Below are 22,003 nucleotides of genomic sequence, written 5' to 3'. Positions count from 1 at the left end.
GAATTTAAATTTGGTTTTTGAGCAGGCAATGAATGGGTTTGGGTTTACCTGGCCCACTCTGAGCATTGGCTTTGTAACTTTAAGGATGGAGTTTTAAAAAAAAATTTTAAATTAGGATGGGCAGCAAACGCTGACCCAGCCAGCGACCACCACATCCGAGGAATGAACTTTAAAAATGACAGGTTTCCGAGGCTGGGATGGACTGGGTAGCCTGCTGTGTGCTGGGTGTAGCCTTGTGAACCACACTGATCAATCTGGGTTTTAGTTCAGTGGTTTGTATGGCTCTCAGACATTGTGCTCTCTCACACGATACCAAGATTGGCCAAAGATCAAATCCAACAACTAAATCCTCTGCCAGACATGTTTCTCACTTTGGCAGAATGTTCTTTGCATTGTGATTGTATGGGGTGTATGTGTGTGCCTGTCTGTGTGTGGGAACCAGCGTTTGTGTGCCTGGCTATCTGTCTGTGTGTGTGTGTGTGTGTGTGAGCTTTGATTGCAGAGTGTGATTTTGATGCCCCCAACAGTTAAGAAAATGGATGACAGGAAACTTGAATGAGGCGTATCACTGGGAAGAATTTTACCGAAACCTAGAAGTCTGACCATGGAGTCAGGAAGTGGGTCCTGATTCGCACAGAGGGGTGGTGGGGACGTTTGGACCCCGGGTGGATTTTACTGTGACAGCCAGTTAGGAAATACTGATGGGATTGCCAACCAATTGAGTGAAAGAGCTGCTGGTCCAATCAGACATACTGAAACCTCAGCTCACCATCTATAGAGGGAGAGACCGCCTTCATATTGAGAACCGTTTGACAGCTGTGTTCCTGAACAGGCCATTCGACCCACCAAGCCTGTGCTGACACCCAATGCCTTTCCAAACTTCCAGAATGTTCTTATTTCTTGAGGTGAACCATTTTCCCTGATTTATGACACTGGTAATATCGGACCCAGACTGGATGTTGTAGAATACGTTTTGTAAATGCATTTGAAATCTTTTCACACAGAAAATGCTGGAAAATCTCAGCAGGTCTGACAGCATCTGTGGGGAGAGAATAGAGCCAATATTTCAAGTCTAGATGACCCTTCGTCAGACGAATCAGAGGCCATTTGTCCTCAATAAGGTCAGGAGCTCACTCGATGTGTTTGTAGTCCTCGGCCAACACGGGTCAACATTGAGCACTGGCAAGTCAACTACAGGAACCATCGCGGGCAAGCCCAAATCCCGACCTCCGCCAACGGCTGAGCAGATTTAAAAACAAATTCATTCATGGGAAGTGGACATCTCTGGTGGGGCCAGCGTTTATTGCCCATCGCTAGTTACCCTTGAGAAGGTGGTGGTGAGCTGCCTTCTTGAACCACTGCAGTCCCTGAGGTGTGTAGGTACACATGATGTGGAAATGCCGGCATTGGACTGGGGTAAACACAATAAGGAGTCTAACAACACCAGGTTAAAGTCCAACAGGTTTATTTGGTAGCAAACGCCACTAACTTTCGGAGCGCTCCGAAAGCCAGTGGCGTTTGCTACCAAATAAACCTGTTGGACTTTAACCTGGTGTTGTTAGACTCCTTACTGTGTAGGTACACCCCCAGTGCTGTTAGGGAGGAAGTTCCAGGATTTTGACCCAGTGAAGTGAAGGAACGATGATGTATTTCCAAGTCAGGATGGTGAATGACTTGGAGGGGAACCTCCAGGTGGTGGTGTTCCCAGGTATTTGCTGTTCTTGTCCTTCTGGATGATAACGGTCATGGGTTTGGAAGGTGGTTCGCCTTTGGTGGGTGAGGAGCTAGGACTACTTGCCCTCGGTATTTCAGGAGTAGGAAAACACCTGAGATGTTGGGGGGGGGGGCGGGGTTGGATGGTGTCTCAGAGTTTCAGCTACTGTGGGACTGGAAGCTTCTTTGAGCGTCTAGTGGATGTTGTTGTGTAATGGTCCAATGTTTTCACAGCGGGCTGCTCACACTCATTTTGCGATGGGCCCATTCAGGAGTGGGATGCAGTCCCATCTTTAACAATACATGGAGTTGACAGCAAGGTGGGACTGCCATGCCCCCTCTGAATTGTTGGTGGAGGCTACACCTGAGACCAGTTGTCTCCTCAGCTGGAGAGCTGGATCCCATCTGCAAAAGGGGAATTTCAGAGCGGAAATGTAGTTACTTTCCGGGCAGAGTGATTTTGTGCTTGGACAAACCTGAGGTGAGCAGAGAGAGAGCCTGAGGGAATTTGGAAAGAGTCAGACAATGCCTAATTGATCGTGGTGAATATTTCAAGGAGGTCACTCACATGGTTTCCAGAAGGTAGTTGATAAAGTTCAACGTAAGAGACTGTTGGCAACAATGAGAGCACTTGGAACTGAAGGCAGGCCATTGACGTAGATTAGGAATGGGTCAGGGAACAAGGCCTGGGGACCATGGGTATTGTAGTTAGATAGTGAGCCAAGTGATGGATTGAGTCATCCCCACTATTACTGATGGCTGGGGATTCACGCTGAAGAGGTAACTGCTTCTCCTCATCTGGTTTCAGAGTTGGTCTATTTCACTAGTTTACTCTGAAGATTGGAAGGGTTTGAATGGAATAACTGCTATTTTTGCTCTGTGCCAAGGAACCCGCCAGCACCATGCCAATGACGGGCAGAGGATCAGAGCGCAGGATGATATCGGGGCCGACCGTTCTCCCTACACAGTCAATGGATGCAAGGACAGCACCTTCGACACTCTGAGCTTAGACAGCTCCGACAGCGTGGACACCAATGTCTCTGCCTGTTCTCCAGACAACATTTCCAGGTAAGAGTTTTCTCTGCCTCGGGATTTCCCCCTCGCCCCATGAATAGTTATTTCTTGGAGCAATGTCCTCTCTTTTCCAGCTTTATAAACGTCGGGCAGCAGGAGCAGCGAATGTTCAGACACCTCGGGATGCTCTGCTGTATCTTTGGCCAGCTCCATTGCTGTCTTTGCCCATCCCTGAAATTTCCTAACATTGGGACTCCATTGCTTTACTGGCTGCTCTCCATTAAATTAAACTCATTACAAACTCTACTGCCCAAATCCTAATGGAGTCCTGTTCAACCATTACCCCCTGTGATCACTGATGTACCAGTGTCTCCCGGTCCAACAATGCCTCATGTTTAAAATTCTTATTGGTCTGCTCCTTTCTGACCACTCTAGCCTCATCACTTCCATATAATCCCAACTCTGCAGAGGGAGGCCATTCAGCCCATCAAATCTGCACTGACTCTCCAAAAGCACATCTTACCCAGGCCCCCTCTTTGATTTGATTTATTGTCACGTGTATTAGTATACATAACAAAGCATACCATACATAGAGAAGGAAAGAGTGCAGAATGTAGTGTTACAGTCATAGCTAGGGTGTAGAGAAAGATCAACTTAATGTGAGGTAGGTCCATTCAAAAGTCTGATGGGAGCAGGGAAGAAGCTGTTCTTAAAAGAACAAAGAACAATACAGCACAGGAACAGGCCCTTCAGCCCTTCAAGCCTGCACCAATCATGATGCCTGCCTAAACTAAAACTGTATGCACTTACCGAGTCTGTATCCTTCCTTTCACATCATATTCATGTATTCATCAAGATACCCCTTAAATGCTACTATCGTACCTGCTCCCACCAATTCCCCGGGCAGCACGTTCCAGACATTCACCACCCTCTGTGTAAAACACTTGCCTTGCACACCTCCTCTAAACTTTTCCTCACTCACCTTAAACCGATGTCCCCTAGTACTTGAATTTTCTACCCTAGGAAAGAGCATCTGACTATCCACTCTGTCCAGGCCACTCATAATCTTGTAAACTGCTATCAGGTCGCTCCTCAACCTCTATCCTTCCAGATTTCTTGAGTCGATATGTGTACTTTTGTATCTTTTCCCCAATGGAAGAAGTTGGAAGAGATGTCCGGGATGCGTGGTTTCTTGCGGTATTGGACAGAGCAGGAGCTGTACCAAGCTGTGATACAACCAGAAAGAAAGAATGCTTTCAATTGTCTTTCTCCTCCACCTTATCTTCGTAACCCCGTGCATTTACCATGGCTAATCCCCCTAGCCTACACTTGGAGGAGGTAAAGGGGTGGTGGACCTTGGGGCAGTTTTTGCATGAGTGAATATTTTGAGGAAGGTTGATGGTGACAGATTTGAAGGGAAGGGGGCGTGAGACGGTGCTGAAGCAGAGGGCTATGAGCAACATCAGTAATCTTGCCAATCTCAGGCTATGTTCAGTTACAATGATGCTTGGAGTTTACCACTTTGACACAGAGGGCAGGTGGAACTGATCCACTTCAGATCAGCCATGATCTTATTGAATGGCGGGGCAGGCTCGAGGGGCTAGATGGCCTACTCCTGCTCCTATTTCTTATGTTCTTATGGACTCTGCCCCCTCAAGTGACATCTTTGGAGGCGGGGCATTTAGTCGGACAGGAGGGGGGAGGTGGATGGATGCCATGATGCTTTCCCCCTCCACCCCAATTAAGACCAGGGCAAGAAGGCCTTTGGTTGACCTTCCAGCCCCTCCACTGCTTGAGGCCCCTAAATGGACAATTAATGACCACCTACAGGCCTGTCACCGCGTGGGAAGCCTGATATCTCCTGACGAGTCAGTGGGAGGAGGTGAGATTTGGCGGAATCCATCCTTCAAAGGTACTCACTGCCAGATCGAGAGACACATTATTGGGAAAGGGGGGGCCCCATGGAGAAACAACCCCCTGCCCTTGCTACTAACCCCTGACCCCTACACCCTCCTACCCCATGAAACTTCTTCTACCATTCCATTCCCAGGGCCTGACTCGCTTTGTCATCCTGGGTCTCAGTGGCTACTGTAGCAAAGACAGTCACCAATCTCCCCTGTGAGCAAAAGCGCCGCCACCGATTGGCTCAGCAAGTGTGACCTCCGCCCCAGGGTCCTGATTCCAGCTGACCTCTCCATCAACTGATTGGTCTGTGAGGTGGCAAGGAGGTTCTCTGGCTGGCTCTCCCAACCGCCCCCCCATCGCCTCAGCAAGATTTCATCCGAGGACTGCTTTGTGCCAACACAAACTGGTGCAGGAGAGAATAACATTTGATGCAGAACCTGGCATCTTGAGTGTGATAAATTGAATTTTCCGATGACACAAGATTGGTCTGACAGTTTGATGGACCACATCCAGCTGTTAGCAGTGTGCAAAACAAAAGACCAGAGAACGCTACCACCTGACATGAGCCCCGGCAAGATGAGTAAAAGCTCGGGTGTGATTGATAGCAGCCTTTGATACACAGTTTGAACCAGATGTTTCCTATTAATAACGCACAATCCCTTTGATGTCAAAAAGAATAGCATCAGTCGACAGCAGTTCTGGTGCGAGACACTGAACTGCAGTTTAGCAACATGGCTGATAAATAAACAGCTGATTTTTTTAAAGATCAAACTCTCTAATTGGGCAATAAAATATGATGCTAAAATACAGCTGGAGTTCATTGGTTGTAACTTGAGCAGTATCTCAGTAATGGTTTGAGGATTTGGGACTGAGATGGTCCACGTTCCCTTGTAACGAATTGGCCGGGTGAGATTGAGTGTCTTGGATTACAGGAAGATATAGACGAGATGGTCAAACGGGCGGATAAGCGGCAGACGGAATTTAACCCTGAAAAGTGTAAAGTGATGCACTTTGGAAGGAGTAATTTGACAAGGAAGTATACTATGGAAGGTCTGACACTCCGAAGAACAAACGGACCTTGGGTGTTTGTCCATATATCTCTGAAAGTGGAAAGGCAGGTTAATAGGGTGGGTAAAAAAGGCATATGGCACACTGGCCTTTATCAATTGGGTTATAGATTACAAAAGCAGAGAGGTCATGATGGAGTTGTATAGAATTTTGGTGAGGCCACAGCTGGAGCACTGTGTGCAGTTCTGGTCGCCACATTATAGGAAGGATGTGAACGCATTGGAAAGGGTGCAGAGGAGATTCACCAGGATGTTGCCTGGGTTGAAACATTTAAGTTATAAGGAGAGGTAGGATAGGCTTGGGTAGTTTTTTCTGGAGCAGAGAAAACTGAGGGGTGACCTGACTGAGATGTTCAAGAGGGGCATGGACAGGGCGGATAGGAACAACTGTTCTCCTTAGTTGAAGGGTCAGTTACAAGGGGACACAAGTTAAAAGTGAGGGATGGGAGGTTTAGGGGGCACTTGTGAAAAAGCTTTTTTACCCAGAGGTTGGTGACGGTCTGGAATGCACTGTCTGGGAAGGTGGTGGAGGTGGGATGCCTCACATCCTTTAAAACGTACCTGTATGAGTGCTTGGCACACCATAACATTCAAGGCTATGGGCCAAGTGCTGGCAAATGGGACTAGGTGGGCAGGTCAGGACCTTTCATGCATTGGTGCATACTCGATGGGCTGAAGGGCCTCTTCTGCACTGTCGTATTCTGTGATTGTTCAGTGGTCTGAATATTCAACTCTGTAGGTTCTTTCAATTCACCAAGGTCCACTTGCTCACTCAGAATAGATCCTTTTCTGTGGGAATCCAAACCCTACCCTGATTTTTATCTCACTGCCGCTTGTGGGAGCTTGCTGTACACAAAATGGCTGCCACTTTCCTACATTATAGCAATGATTACATTTCAAATTGTATTTCATTGGCTTTTTGAGGACTTTCAGATGTTCTGTGGTTGTAAGAAGCACTGTGTAAATGGAAATTTCAGCTGCTTTAGGACTGCTTTAGCCTTACTCTGATATCCTAACATTGGTGACAGTATTCACCCCAAGGTGTTGACATAGATCCTCAGTGTCATTTTATTTGACAATTTTTTTTTAAAGTATTAATTCGTGGGATTGGGCGTCACTGGCTGGGCCAGTATCTATTGCCCATGAATGCCATTTCAGAGGGCAGTCTGGAATCACATGTAGGCCAGACCGGGTAAGGACAACAGATTTCCTTCCCGAAAAGGACATTGCTGAACCAGATGTTTTTTTATGCAATCAACAATGGTTTCATGGCCAGCATTAATTCCAGATTTTTATTGAATTCAATTTTCACCATCTGTCATGGGATTCAAACCTGGGTCCCCAGAGGATCCCTGGGTCTCTGGATTACTAATCCGGTGACAATACCACTACGCCACCACCTCCCCACAATTCTAACAAATAACTCAATACCAGCAAATGGGTCCAAAAAAAGGTCTATAAACCAGATGGGCAAGGTTTCGGGACATTGGAGCACACCCTCCTTTCCCCAGCTCCATCTCTCCCGTCTAGATCCCAAGGAAGCCAATTAGTATCCCTCAGCCAGACTCTCGATGTCCTGGCCATGTGGCGTCTCGCTCACTCTCAAATACTAACTGCTGCTGCTTTCTTCTGAAGGAGAAACCCTTCTGTTAACCTTTCCTCCGCTGGCAGAGCACAGTGGGGCATCCGACACATAGCACTATAGTCTGTGCGTGGCAAAACACAGTCGTAATTTTAGATCCATGGAACCATAGAATCCCTACAGTGCTTGAAGGAGACCATTTGGCCATCGAGTCTGTACCGACCCTCAGAAAGAGCATCTTACCCAGGCCCACCCCCACTCTATCCCCGTAGCCCCGCATATTTACCATGGCCAATCTGCCTAACCCACATACCTTGGGACACGAAGGGGCAATTTAGCATGGCCAATCCACTTAGCCTACATATCTTTGGACTGTAGGAGGAAACCGAAACACCCGGGGGAAGCTCACGCAGACACGGGGAGAACGTGCAAACTCCACACCGTCACTCGAGGCCAGAAATGAACACGGGTCCCTTGCGCTGTGAGGCAGCAGTACTAACCACTGTGCAACTACGACACTTGACATTAATAAATTATGAGTTGGGACTTTGCACCAGACATTTCTTTTAGTGTTTACTCTTCTCCTACGTGGGAGACGGAAACAAGAGGCATCTTTAGTGTGGACTCGCTAGCGTGGAAAAGAAAAGGGGATGTCAAACTCATCAGGATTAAACTACCTAAACAAACAGGAAATGTACTTAATCTCGGCACTTCTGTAATTGAGCACAAATCAGGGCAGATAGGCTTTGGAAGCAGCAAGACAGGTTTAATCCAAGGTCATAGCACAGATCAAAGTCCCAGGTGAAATTAGAAGGTGGCTTAAAACCAATAAAAAAAAACAGAATTGATAAGAATATCAGGAATGAAAGTCACCAAAGCTTCTGCCAACCAGACTCCAAACAAACAAAGAACAAAGAAAATTACAGCACAGGAACAGGCCCTCCAAGCCTGCACCAACCATGCTGCCCGACTTAACTAAAATCCCCTACCCTTCCGGGGACCATGTCCCTCTATTCCCATCCCATTCATGTATTTGTCAAGATGCTCCTTAAAAGTCATTACTGTATGCGCTTCCACTACCTCCCCCGGCAATGAGTTCCAGGCACCCACCACCGTCTGTGTAAAAAATCTGCCTCGTACATCTCCATTAAACCTTGCCCCTCACACCTTAAACCTTTGCCCCCTCGTAATTGACTCTTCCACCCCGGGAAAAAGCTTCTGACTATCCACTCTGTCCTTGCCTCTCATAATCTTGTAGACTTCTATCAGGTCTCCCCTCAACCTCCGTCTTTCCAGTGAGAACAACCCAAGTTTCTCCAATCTCCCCTCATAGCTAATGCCCTCCATACCAGGCAACATCCTGGTAAATCTTTTCTGTACTCTCTCCAAAGCCTCCACATCCTTCTGGTAGTGTGGCGACCAGAATTGAACACTTTATTCCAAATGCGGCCTAACTAAGGTTCTATAAAGCTGCAACATGACTTGCCAATTTTTAAGCTCAATGCCCCGGCTGATGAAGGCAAGCATGCCGTATGCCTTCTTGACTACCTTCTCCACCTGCATTGCCACTTCCAGTGATCTGTGTAACTACATCCAGATCCCTCTGCCTATCAATACTCTTAAGGGTTCTGCCATTTACTGTATATTTCCTATCTGTATTAGACCTTCCAAAATGCATTACCTCACATTTGTCCGGATTAAACTCCATCTGCCATTTCTCTGTCCAAGTCTTCAACTGATCTATATCCTGCTGTATCCACTGATGGTCCTCATCGCTATCCGTAAATCCACCAATTTTGTGTCGTCCACAAACGTACTAATCAAACCAGTTACATTTTCCTCCAAATCATTTACACATATTACGAACAGCAAAGGTCCCAGCACTGATCTCTGAGGAATGCCACTTGTCACAGCCCTCCATTCAGAAACACACCCTTCCACTGCTACTTTGTCTTCTTTGACCGAGCCAGTTTTGTATCCACCTTGCCAGCTCACCTCTGATCCCATGCGACTTCACCTTCTGCACCAGTCTGTCATGAGGGACCTTGTCAAAGGTCTTACTGAAGTCCATGTAGACAACATCCATGCCCTATCCTCATCAATCATCTTCGTCACTTCCTCGAAAAACTCGATCAAGTTAGTGAGACACGATCTCCCCTTCACAAAACCATGTTGCCTCTCATTAATAAGTCCACTTATTTCCAAGTGGGAATAAATCCTGTCTCGAAGAATCCTCTCCAATAATTTCCCTACCACTGATGTAAGGCTCACCGGCCTGTAATTACCTGGATTATTCTTGCTACCCTTCTTAAACAAAGGAACAACATTGGCTACAAGAGGGCAGCTGGGAGTCAATGTTAAATTTGAGAGAAGATCCCTTTTGCAATGAAACTCTTTCAAAGTGTAGGGGCTGGACTCTGGGCTAGTCCTTCGTTAAAGTTTTGTCATTTAGTAGAGGCTCTGTGAGAGACTCGTGCTCCCAGCCCAGTTCTTTGCAGCATCAGTGATACCAGAAAAATGGCCAGTAAGAATTTTGGGAATTGCTGAAAAGAGAGCCATGCTGCTGAAGTTTTTCATCAAGACAAATACAAGAATACCAAATTTCAAACTATCACAACAATTTATACGACAGGAGAAAAGGACGCTGATTGATTAGCAAGACACTGATTGGCTAAGACATTATCATGGGGAAAACAACGGGGAACTATTGGCTCCCCGAGTTCCCGGGTAATTCAGAAAAGGTGTACAGCCTGAGCATATTCCTTTTGTTTGCAGAGACAAACTCCGTGTGTGTGGATATGTGTTGCTTGTAGCAAGCATAAATGAGTCACGTACTTCTCCTGTTGGATTCTCCTTGGGGGATCCACCACGTCCTCTATTGATACAATCTGGAGGTCCAAAGGGTCAGGGTTAAGGACATCTCCTCATGGCTGGAGATGAACTTGGAGTGGGAGGTGGAGAATCCCCTTGTTGAAGTCCACATGCGAACCAACGACATTGCGAGAACACGGAGAGTTGAAAAATCAAATTAGTTGAAAAACTAAATTAATAAGCAGAACCTCAGAGGATTATTGTGGAGCACCATGTTCAAATTGATCAAAAAGACCAGAGAATTGAATGTGTGCTGAGAATGTGATATGGAAGACGCAGGGAGTTTTGATTCATGGGGGACCTAACACCAGTACTAGGGAGGAAGGGACCTGGTCCATTGGCACAGGCTCCACCTAATGAACCTGAGAACTAGGGCTGTAGAGAGAGTTTGAAATTACAAAGAGTGGGGAGGGGAGAGACTTTAGGTGGGAGGGAATATATAAATGTAAAGAGAAGGGGCAAGGCTACAGTACAGTGTGGTGATCCAGATAAAGGTAAGCAGAATGCAACAGGAATAACAATAATAGTGCAAATAAGGTCAAATCAGGAAAAAATAGTAAAATGTTCAAATCCACGGTGTCTTATCTAACTGCGCAAAACAAGAAAGAATGGTGCAATTCGAGATAAATTATCCAATGGCCAACACAGAGACATGTGGACCGAAGCTGCGAAATAAATATTTCAAAGATACCTGACCTTCAGTTGAGATGGATAAAATGGAAAAGGGTGGGGGTGGGGGGAGGTGGCTGCGTGGAGTGGGAGGTTACCCCTAATAATACAAGGGGTCATAACAAGGCTCAGAAAACACTGATGGGAGTAGTATGTAGGTTTTCTGACAGTTGTTATTCTGTTAGCCAGAATATTAATCAAGAAAGCAGCTTATGTAATGGTCAATCATGGGGAATTGATTTTCCTGTATTCTGGACAAACTAAATTAGTCAAAGTGGTTAGGAGGACAAGTTCCTGAAATGTATTTAAGACCGCTTCCTAGAACAATATGTCAAGGATTCCATCGGAATCAATTCATTTTAAATCTTGTTTTGCGTAAAATCTCATAGTGATGGAGCTTCTCGGGAAGAGTGATCATAATATGAGAATTTCACCTTGAGTTCGATGGTAATGTACATTAATCCCAAGGTATTGTATTTCTTAGAATTTTCCAGCTAACATTTTATTTTCTCTTTTAATCGATTGCTTGATCCACCTTCCTGCATGTCCCTCTGCTTTCACCTTTTCCAGCCTTTCATATGGAACTGGATCAAATGTTTTCTGCAAAGCCATTAACATACTGTAGGACTTTTCCTATATAAGAACATAAGAACTAGGAGCATGAGTAGGCCATCTGGCCTGTTATACAGCTTTAATTTAAACACCTGCCAAGCATTCCAGTTTAATGAGACAAATAAGGACAGTAATTCAATTATTTCTTCTTCTTGGTCTCTTTGAGTTATTGCTGCCAAACAAAGGACTGCAGTGTCTTTTATCCACAGTTCTCCACTCACTTCCAGAAGATTCTCTGTCATCCAGCCAATTGTGTAACCAGAAACCAATCACATGGCACGAGCATCCAATGCAATTACGTTTGAACAATGCCATTACACTTAGTTCAAACTGCAAACTCCATACATATAACAGCCATAAAAATCAGAGACGCAATGTCTGGGCCAATGTAAACAACTTCCCTGATCTGACCAACCCAGGAAGCTTCAGATCATAGCTCCCAGACCAGAGCCTTTTTACGACCTGCATCTGGTTTTAATCTATAAGTTGACCAAAGATCCCAGCATGCTTCACTCCGTCAGAAATGTCATTTTAAAACCACTATTGTCATTATTGTTGTTAAATTATTGCTGTAGCTGTTCTTTCTCCATCCACAGGCCCTTTGAGCCTGCTCCACAATTCAATAAGATCGTGACTGATCTTTTCATGGACTCAGCTCCACTTACCCGCCCGCTCACCATAACCCTTGATTCCTTTACTGTTCAAACATTTATCCAGCCTTGCCTTAAAAACATTCAATGAGGTAGCCTCAACTGCTTCACTGGGCAGGGAATTCCACAGATTCACAAGCCTTTGGGTGAAGAAGTTCCTCCTCAACTCAGTCTTAAATCTGCTCCCCCTTATTTTGAAGCTATGCTCCTTAGTTCTAGTTTCACCTGCCAGTGGAAACAACCTTCCTGCTTCTATTTTATCTATTCCCTTCATAATATATCAACTTGTGTGATTGCTTCCCGTGCCTGAGACAGGACTGGAGCAGCAAGTCTTGTTCTGTGGAATGTGGGTGAACTGTGGACTGGATGAGACATGTGCTGAGAGAAGCTTCTTGAAAACCCAACATTTCCCTCAGCAAGGCTGCGGTGCAGTGCATTCCACGAGTAACCCGGCAATAACCATCATTTACAAACAGCCATCATTGGTAGATTCTCTTGCTGAGTTTATGCAACTTTGCAGCAGTCATCAACTTTATTGTAAATTTAATGTCAGTGCCAATTCAGACATCTTCAGCTGGTTTTATTTTAGAGAATGACAGAGTTTCTATTTTGCTTTGTGTTTTTGAGCAGTGCCAGTACGTTTAATGTTGCCAAGCTTGAAGAGATGGAACGTTTGCTAAAGGAAGCCCAGGCTGAGAAGGCGTGGCTCATTGAAAGCAAAGTGAGTTCTTGGCTGTTACATTGACAGATCATTTCCCAGTGAGATCCCATCGTCACAGCGCTGTTACATTGGCAGATCAGGGGCGCCACAGTGGTTAGCCACACAGCAGCAGGGACCCAGGTTCGATTCCAGCCTCGGGTCACTGTCTGTGTGGAGTTTGCACATTCTCCCCGTGTCTGCATGGGTTTCCTCCCACACTCCAACGATGTGTAGGTTAGGTTGATTGGCTATACTAAATTGCCCTTTAGTGTCAGGGGGAATAGCAGGTTAATGAGGATAAGGCCTTTGTGAGATTGTTGTCGGTGCAGGCTCGATAGGCTGAATGGCCTCCTCCTGTACGAAAGGGATTCTTTGATTCTAAGTAATCTTTACAAAACATGAAATCCATTTCATTGTAATCCCCAGTGAGAAAATGGAACATTCAAGTGCTATTCCTCCAACACCCCTGTGTTCCATAGAACCAGAGAATCCCTACAGTGCAGAAAGAGGCCATTCGGCCCATTGCGTCTGGACCGGCTCTCCAAATGAGCATCATGACTTGGTGCCATTCCCCCGCCTTTTCCCCCATACCCCTGCATATTATGGGATCATTTTGAACAGAAACATTGTCCTCTTGAATGGCTCGATTGTACTTGCTCCCTACAGAGCAAAAAGAGGTCATTCGGCCCAGTCTCCGAAATGGCATCTTACCCAGATACTCTCATCTGCCCTATCCCTGTAGCACATTTAGCATGGCTAATCCATCTAACCAACTTAATTATGAATTATGGGAGGAAACCGGAGCACCGCGCAGACATGGGGAGAATGTGTAAACTCCACACAGTCACCAGAGGCTGGAATTGAACCCAGGTACCTGGTGCCGTGAGGCAGCAGTGCTAATCACTGTGCCACCCTAGGGCTTTCAATGACCTATATTGACCCTCAGTCTGGCAATGCTTCCAATTTAAAATTCTCATCCTTTCATTTTCAAATCCCATCATTGTCTCGCTCCACTATCTCTATATTCACCTCCAGATCCACAACCCTCCGAGGTATCTCTTCCAGTCCTGGCCTCTTGTCCTTCTCCAACTTCTTTCACTCCATAGGGTACATATGCGGGGTTGTGGGCTACCAGCCCTGAAGTCTGGAATTCTCTCCTTAAACCTAAGCGGACTACCTCTCCCTCTCCTTTTTCAAGGTGCTCCTTAAAACTGTCCTCTTTGAACAAGCTGTGGCTCAGGTGTCCTAATATGAGGGAATTAATTCAGCCTTCAGCAAGGTTAATCACTTGAATACCACCATCACAAGGCTATGGACTCAATGGGCTGAATGGCCTCCCGTGCCATTAAGACTCTGAGATAAGGACCAGAATTCTCCGGTCCTGCCAGCAGCACACTCCCCCACGGGTTATGGAGTGACATCAATGGGAAATCCCATTGACAGCGGTGGGACTGGAGAATCCCGCCACTAGCGAACAGCATGGCTCCTTCCACTGTGAGTAATGTTGTTTGATCACATTCTTGTGAGCAAACACCAATTGGATTCTGTAAGTATCAGATTTCTATTGGTCTTTTATAGACTAACAAAGCCAACAGATGGTGAGGTTATTGCCTCAACTTTAGGAGAAGGGTGTGGTTATTGCTTCAGTAGGGTTACTATTCCTGATTCAAGGAGGGGTTATTATTATTATTAACATGGAATCCTCAGATACTGAAGTAGTCCATTTCCAAATGCAGTAAGACCTGGACAATATCCAGGCTTGAGTTGCCAAGTAGCAAGTAACATTCGCGCCACACAAGTGCCAGGCAATGATCATCTCCAACAAGCGATATCGAACCATCACCCCTTGACATTCAATGGCGTTGCCATTGCTCAATCCCCCACTATCAACAGCCCAGGGGTTCCATTGACCAGAAACTGAACTGGACTATAAATACTGTGGCTACCAGAGCAGGTCAAAGGCTAGGAATGCTGCGGTGAGCAACTCACTTCTTGACTTACCAAAATCTGCCGATAGAATCCCTTCAGTGCAGAAGGAGGCCATTTGGCCCGTTGAGTCTGCACCGACCACAATCCCACCCAGACCCAATCCCCACAACCCCGCATATGTACCCTGATAATCCCCCTGACACTATGGGTCAATTTAGCATGGCTAATCAATCTAACTTGCACATCTTTGGACTGTGGGAGGAAACCAGAGCACCCGGAGGAATCCCATGCAGACATGGGGAAAACATGCCAACTCCACACAGTGACCAAAGCCGGGAATCGAACCCAAGTCCCTGGCGCTGTGAGGCAGCAGCACTAATCACTGTGCCACTGTACCACTACCATCTACAAGACACAAGTCAGGAGTGTCATAGAATAATCTCCACTTGCCTGGATGAGTGCAGCTCTAACAACACTCGACAAAGCAGCCCACTTAGCATCATTTAGAAGGACAAGAGCAGCAGATACCTGGAACACCACCACCTGGAGGTTCCCCTCCAAGTCACTCACCCTCCTGACTTGGAAATATATCATCATTCCTTCACTGTCGCTGGGTCAAAATCCTGGAACTCCCTCCCTAATTGCACTGTGGGTGTACCTACACCTCAGGAACTGCAGCAGCTCAGGAAAGCAGCTCATCACCACCTTTTGAAGGGCAACTAGGGATGGGCAATAAATGCCAGCAATACCCATACCCTGCAAATTAATTTTTTGAAAATTGCTGTGAGGAGAGTGATACTGTCCCTGATGTGGGTATGAGGGAGTGGGGGTGATTTTTTCTCCCCCTTATGAAGGATTATCGAGTGTAGGTAGCAGAGGGGGATTAATGAGCCCCTGTCGTGTGCAGTAAATCACTCGTTCCATAGTGCTGATGTTTATGTGATCCAACTCACATTTCTTGAGCCAGAATTAATCGTTCTTTTCTGCAATAAGTGTGCAAGTTAAAAATGATGTTTTGCAATTGAGGAGCGAGAAATGGAAGCGAAGAAACAAGCTCTGCAGGAGGAGAGGAATCGGAGAGAGCAGCTGGAGAGGAGATTACAGGAGGAGACAGAACGTAGACAGCAGCTCATCGAGAAGGAAGTTAAAATGCGTGAGAAGCAGCGGTCACAGGTATTTCACACAATTGGGGGCTGTTTAAGATAGAACATAGAAATAAATACAGCACAAACAGGCCCTTCGGCCCACAAGTTGCACCGGTCATGTCCCTACTACCTAGGCTTATATATAGGCTTACCTATAACCCTCAATCCTATTAAGTCCCATGTACTCATCCAGAAGTCTCTTAAAAGACCCTATCGAGTTTGCCTCCACCACCACTGACGGCAGCCAATTCCACTCACCCACCACCCACTCAGTGAAAAACGTACCCCTGACATCTCCTCTGTACCTACTCCCCAGCACCTTAAACCTGTGTCCTCTCGTAGCAGCCATTTCAGCCCTGGGAAAAAGCCTCCAAGAATCCACCCGATCTATACCTCTCAACATCTTGTACACCTCTATCAGGTCACCTCTCATCCTTCGTCTCTCCAAGAAGAAAAGACCGAGCTCCCTCAACCTATCCTCATAAGACATGCCAACCAATCCAGGCAACATCCTTGTAAATCTTCTCTGCACCCTTTCAATAATTTCCACATCCCTCCTGTAATGAGGCGACCAGAGTACTGAGCACAGTACTCTAAGTAGGGTCTGACGAGGGTCTTATAAAGCTGCATCATTATCTCCCGACTCCTTAACTCAATCCCTCGATTGATGAAGGCCAGCACACCATACGCCTTCTTAACCACCTCCTCTACCTGCGAGGCCGATTTAAGAGTCCTATGGACCCAGACCCCAAGGTCCTTCTGATCCTCTACAGTACTAAGAGTCTTACCCTTGATATTATACTCCTTCATCCCATTTGACCTGCCAAAATGGACCACTACACATTTATACGGGTTGAAGTCCATCTGCCACTTCTCCGCCCAGTCTTGCATCCTATCTATGTCACGCTGCAGCTTCTGACATCCCTCCAAACTATCCACAACAAGATGAGAGGATTTTGATCCCCAACATTCGGGACCAGAGCTGGCAAACCTGGTACCCAGCCCGTGTTGGCTTATTTACTCGTTTTGTTAAATTCTGCCAACCTGGTGGTTCGGTACCAACTCATCCGAGCTTTTGGTAAATCTCCATTCTAAACGTGAAGGTCCACTTCTGCCTCCAGTTTGTGATTTGGGGAATTAATGGAGACAGAGGTTTAAATGTCACCTCCCTGAAATTTCTCAAGTGTTTAAGCCATTTCCTTTCAATGGCACTGAGCTGGGCTGGAAGATCCCTGAGCCCCGGACCCACACTCAAACTCCCTGTTCTGGGAATTCCCCTTTGTCAGTGGGACCCAGTGTAAGTCTGGCACACAGCTGGTGAGATGATGCCCACAGGCAGATGTCACGAGGACTCTGTGTGGCACTAAGGTTTGTGACTTGGGTGTGGCTTCCCCCTCTAGAGAAAAAAAGAGATTTATGATTTAAAAAACTGATTATTACCAGGCCTTTGACAAAGAGGTGTCAGTGTTGGAGCTGTAGGCTGACAACACACACTCACCATTTCCTCTCTCGTTCCTGTGGTGCCCCCATCTGGTCCAGGATGAACTGCAGTTTCCTCTAGATAAATATTGACAAGATAGACGCCATTTTCTTCAGTACCAGCCTCAACCTCCAATCCCTGGCCACGTATCCACCTCTCCCCTGAACCAGCCATTGGTGTAACCTGTTCACAATCTTGGTGTCACATTCGAAGGAAATTTTGAACTGAGAATAGGAATAGGAGTCAGCCATTCGGCCCCTCAAAGAACAACAGAACAAAGAACAGTACAACACAGGAAACAGGCCCTTCAGCCCTCCAAGCCTGTGCCGCTCATTGGTCCAACTAGACCATTTGTTTGTATCCCTCCATTCCCAGACTGCTCATGTGACTATCCAGGTAAGTCTTAAACGATGCCAGCGTGTCTGCCTCCACCACCCTACTTGGCAGCGCATTCCAGGCCCCCACCACTCTCTGTGTAAAAAACGTCCCTCTGATATCCGAGTTATACTTCGCCCCTCTCACCTTGAGCCCGTGACCCTTCGTGATCGTCACCTCCGACCTGGGAAAAAGCTTCCCAATGTTCACCCTATCTATACCCTTCATAATTTTGTACACCTCTATTAGGTCTCCCCTCATTCTCCGTCTTTCAAGGGAGAACAAGCCCAGTTGACCCAATCTCTCCTCATAGCTAAGACCCTCCATACCAGGCAACATCCTGGTAAACCTTCTCTGCACTCTCTCTAACGCCTAACGTGGACGTCCTTCTGGTAGTGCGGCGACCAGAACTGGACGCAGTACTCCAAATGTGGCCTAACCAGTGTTCTATACAGCTGCAACATCAGACTCCAGCTTTTATACTCTGTACCCCGTCCTATAAAGGCAAGCATACCATATGCCTTCTTCACTACCTTCTCCACCTGTGCTGCCACCTTCAAGGATTTGTGGACTTGCACACCTAGGTCCCTCCATGTTTCTATACTCTTGATGGCTCTGCCTTTTATTGTATAACTCCCCCTTACATTAGTGCTTCCAAAATGCATCACTTTGCATTTATCTTGATTAAATTCCATCTGCCATTTCTCCGCCCAATTTTCCAGCCTATCTATATCCTGCTGTATTGTCCGACAATGTTCATCGCTATCCGCAAGTCCAGCCATCTTCATGTCATCCGCAAACTTGTTGATAACACCAGTTACACCTTCTTCCAAATCAATTATATATATCACAAATAGCAGAGGTCCCAGTACAGAGCCCTGCGGAACACCACTGGTCACAGACCTCCAGCCGGAAAAAGACCCTTCGACTGTTACCCTCTGTCTCCTGTGGCCAAGCCAGTTCTCTACCCATCTAGCCACCTCTCCTTGTATCCTATGAGCCTTAACCTTCTTAACCAACCTGTCACGAGGGACTTTGTCAAATGCCTTACTGAAATCCATATAGACGACATCCACGGCCCTTCCTTCATCAACCGTTTTTGTCACTTCCTCAAAAAACTCCACCAAATTTGTAAGGCACGACCTCCCTCTTACAAAACCATGCTGTCTGTCACTAATGAGATTGTTCTGTTCTAAATGTGCATACATCCTGTCTCTAAGAATCCTCTCCAGCAACTTCCCTACCACGGACGTCAAGCTCACTGGCATATAATGACCTGGGTTATCCCTGCTACCCTTCTTAAATAACGGTACCACATTCGCTATCCTCCAATCCGCAGGGACCTCACCTGTGTCCAATGAAGAGACAAAGATTTCCGTCAGAGGCCCAGCAATTACATCTCTTGTCTCCCTGGGCAGTCTAGGATAGATGCCATCAGGTCCTAGGGATTTGTCAGTTTTAATGTTACCTAAAAAAAAAACCTAATACTTCTTCCCTTGTAATGGAGATTCACTCTAACGGGTCAACACCTCCCTCCGAGACACTCCCAGTCAACAAGTCCCTCTCCTTTGTGAATACCGACGCAGAGTATTCATTTAGGATCTCCCCTATTCCCTTGGGTTCTAAGCATAATTCCCCTCCTTTGTCCCTGAGAGGTCCGACTTTTTCCCCAACAACTCTTTTGTTCCTAACATTTGAATAGAATGCCTTAGGATTCTCCTTAATCATGTCTGCCAAGAACATTTCGTGACCTCTTTTTGCCCTTCTAACTCCCCGTTTGAGTTCTTTTCTACTCTCTCTGTATTCCTCCAGAACTCCATCTGTTTTCAGTTGCCTGGACCTAATGTACGCCTCTCTTTTCTTTTTGATCAGATCCTCAATTTCCCTGGTTATCCACGGCTCTCAAATCCAACCTTTCCTATCCTTCCTTTTTACAGGCACATGCCTGTCCTGCAGCCTTATCAACTGTTCCTTAAAAGACTCCCACATGCCAGACGTGGACTTACCCCCAAACAGCCTCTCCCAATCAACGGCCACCAATTCCTGCCTAATCTGGCTATAGTTAGCCTTCCCCCAATTTAGCACCCTACCCTTAGGACAACACTCGCCCTTGTCCATTACTATCCTAAAGTTAACCTCGAGCCCTGTTCTGCCATTCAACTAGATCATGACTGATCTATGCACTATTTTCCTGCACTATCCCCATATCCATTGATACCTTTAATATCTAGAAATCTAATCAATGTCTGTCTTGAAGAATTTCAATGATTGAACTTCCACCGCTCTCTGGGGTATAGAATTTCAAAGATTCACCACCCTCAGTGAAGAAATTCCTCCTCATCTCAGTCCTAAATGGCCTACCCCTTATTCTGAGACTGTGTCCCCTGGTTCTAGACTCCCCAGCCAGGGGAAATATCTTATTCACATCGACCCTTTCATGCCATGTAGAAATTGTGTATGGTTAAATGAGATCACCTCTCATTCTGCTCATTTTCAGGGTATACAGGCTCAGATTCGACCACCTCAGGAGTTGGTGTGATGAGCATTTGCTGCAGACTCTCTATTGCTAGTATACCCTTCCTTAGACAAGGAGACCAAATCTATACACAATACTCTAGGTGTGACTCAAAGTCTCTATTCAATTGCAGCAAGACATCTTTAGTTCTGTACTCAAATCCCCTTGTGTTGTGTTAGGGGCTGTCACGGTAGTTTTCTTGTTGTATTTAAAAACGATCATTCCGCTCAAGTAGCCAAACAAAATAACAGACTAATTTCAAGATGATTTATTAAACTATAGCCAGCTATAGGACTCTGAATGTCCATTCAGACCAGAGTGAAAAATTCCAAAATATAAAGGCAATTAAAGTCTCAGCTTCGATTACTAGTAATTAGCACATACCAATAACAAGAGGAGGAGTTGTCTCCATCCAATCATAAAAGGTTACATCATATGTGGGGTTATGCGAAAAGGGCCTGGGTGGGATTGTGGTCAGTGCAGACTCGATGGGCCGAATGACCTCCTTCTGCACTGTAGTGATTCGATCAAAATACAGTTTTTAAAACCAATCGCCTTACACTTGCTTAATTATAAAATCAAGTTGACGTAAGGGTTTTACTTGCCTCAGTTAAGTATTGTTTTCCCCTATCTTTAGACATTCCAACTGTTCCTGGTTATTAGAACATGGATCACTCCCTTGTCCAATGCAGATATTTGATTTGATTTATTATTGTCACATGTATTAGTATACAGTGAAAAGTATTGTTTCTTGCGCACTATACAGACAAAGCATACCGTTCATAGAGAAGGAAAGGAGAAAGTGCAAAATGTAGTGTTACATTCATAGCTAGGGTATAGAGAAAGATCAACTTAGTGCAAGGTAGGTCCACTCAAAGTCTGATGGCAGCAGAGAAGAAGCTGTTCTTGAGTCGGTAGGTATGTGACCTCAGACTTTTGTATCTTTTTCTGGGGTGCGTGGGGGACCTTAATTATAGTTCTGGTCGTCGCACTACCAGAAGGACGTGGAGGCGTTAGAGAGAGTGCAGAGAAGGTTTACCAGGATGTTGCCTGGTATGGAGGGTCTTAGCTATGAGGAGAGATTGGGTAAACTGGGGTTGTTCTCCCTGAAAAGACGGAGAATGAGGAGAGATCTAATAGAGGTGTACAAGATTATGAAGGGGATAGATAGGGTGAACGGTGGGAAGCTTTTTCCCAGATCAGAAGTGACGATCACGAGGGCTCAAGGTGAGAGGGGCGAAGTATAACTCAGATATTAGAGGGATGTTTTTGTACACAGAGGGTGGTGGGGGCCTGGAATGCGCTGCCAAGTAGGGTGGTGGAGGCAGACACGCTGACATCGTTTAAGACTTACCTGGATAGTCACATGAGCAGCCTGGGAATGGAGGGATACAAACGATTGGTCTAGTTGGACCAATGAGCGGCACAGGCTTGGAGGGCCAAAGGGCCTGTTTCCTGTGCTGTACTGTTCTTTGTTCTTTGTGGGAGGAAACCGGAGCACCCGGAAGAAACCCATGCAGACACGGGGAGAGTGTGCAAACTCCACACAAACATTGACCCAAGCCGGGAATCGAATCTGGATCCCTAGCGCTGTGAGGTAGCAGTGCTAACCACTATGCCACCCTATTAGTTTGTGGATTAATACAGGGATATGGGGAGAGAGTGAGCAGTGGGAATAGTTTGGGATTGATATGGGGCTATGGGGAGAGAGTGGGGCAGTGGGATTAATATGCAGATTGATACAGAACTATGGGGAGAGAGTGGGGCAGTGCCATT

The 22,003-nt window shown here is 46.1% G+C and overlaps 1 protein-coding gene across 1 annotated transcript in view; it reads left to right on the top strand.

Moving 5' to 3' along the window:
• Positions 1 to 22,003, top strand: part of LOC144506341 (pleckstrin homology-like domain family B member 1) — a 30,920-nt gene that overhangs the window by 2,846 nt on the left and 6,071 nt on the right. Inside the window, exons 2-4 of the mRNA XM_078232314.1 lie at positions 2,601 to 2,781; positions 12,714 to 12,804; positions 15,739 to 15,885. Coding sequence (XP_078088440.1) covers positions 12,748 to 12,804; positions 15,739 to 15,885 — 204 coding nt within the window. The 5' untranslated portion in view covers positions 2,601 to 2,781; positions 12,714 to 12,747. The remainder of the gene's footprint in view (positions 1 to 2,600; positions 2,782 to 12,713; positions 12,805 to 15,738; positions 15,886 to 22,003) is intronic.

Source organism: Mustelus asterias, chromosome 17 (assembly GCF_964213995.1).
Source record: "Mustelus asterias chromosome 17, sMusAst1.hap1.1, whole genome shotgun sequence".
In the NCBI taxonomy this organism is placed as follows: Eukaryota; Metazoa; Chordata; class Chondrichthyes; order Carcharhiniformes; family Triakidae; genus Mustelus; species Mustelus asterias.
Note: the sequence above shows the minus strand (reverse complement) of the source record. Positions and strands in the feature narration are given on the sequence as shown.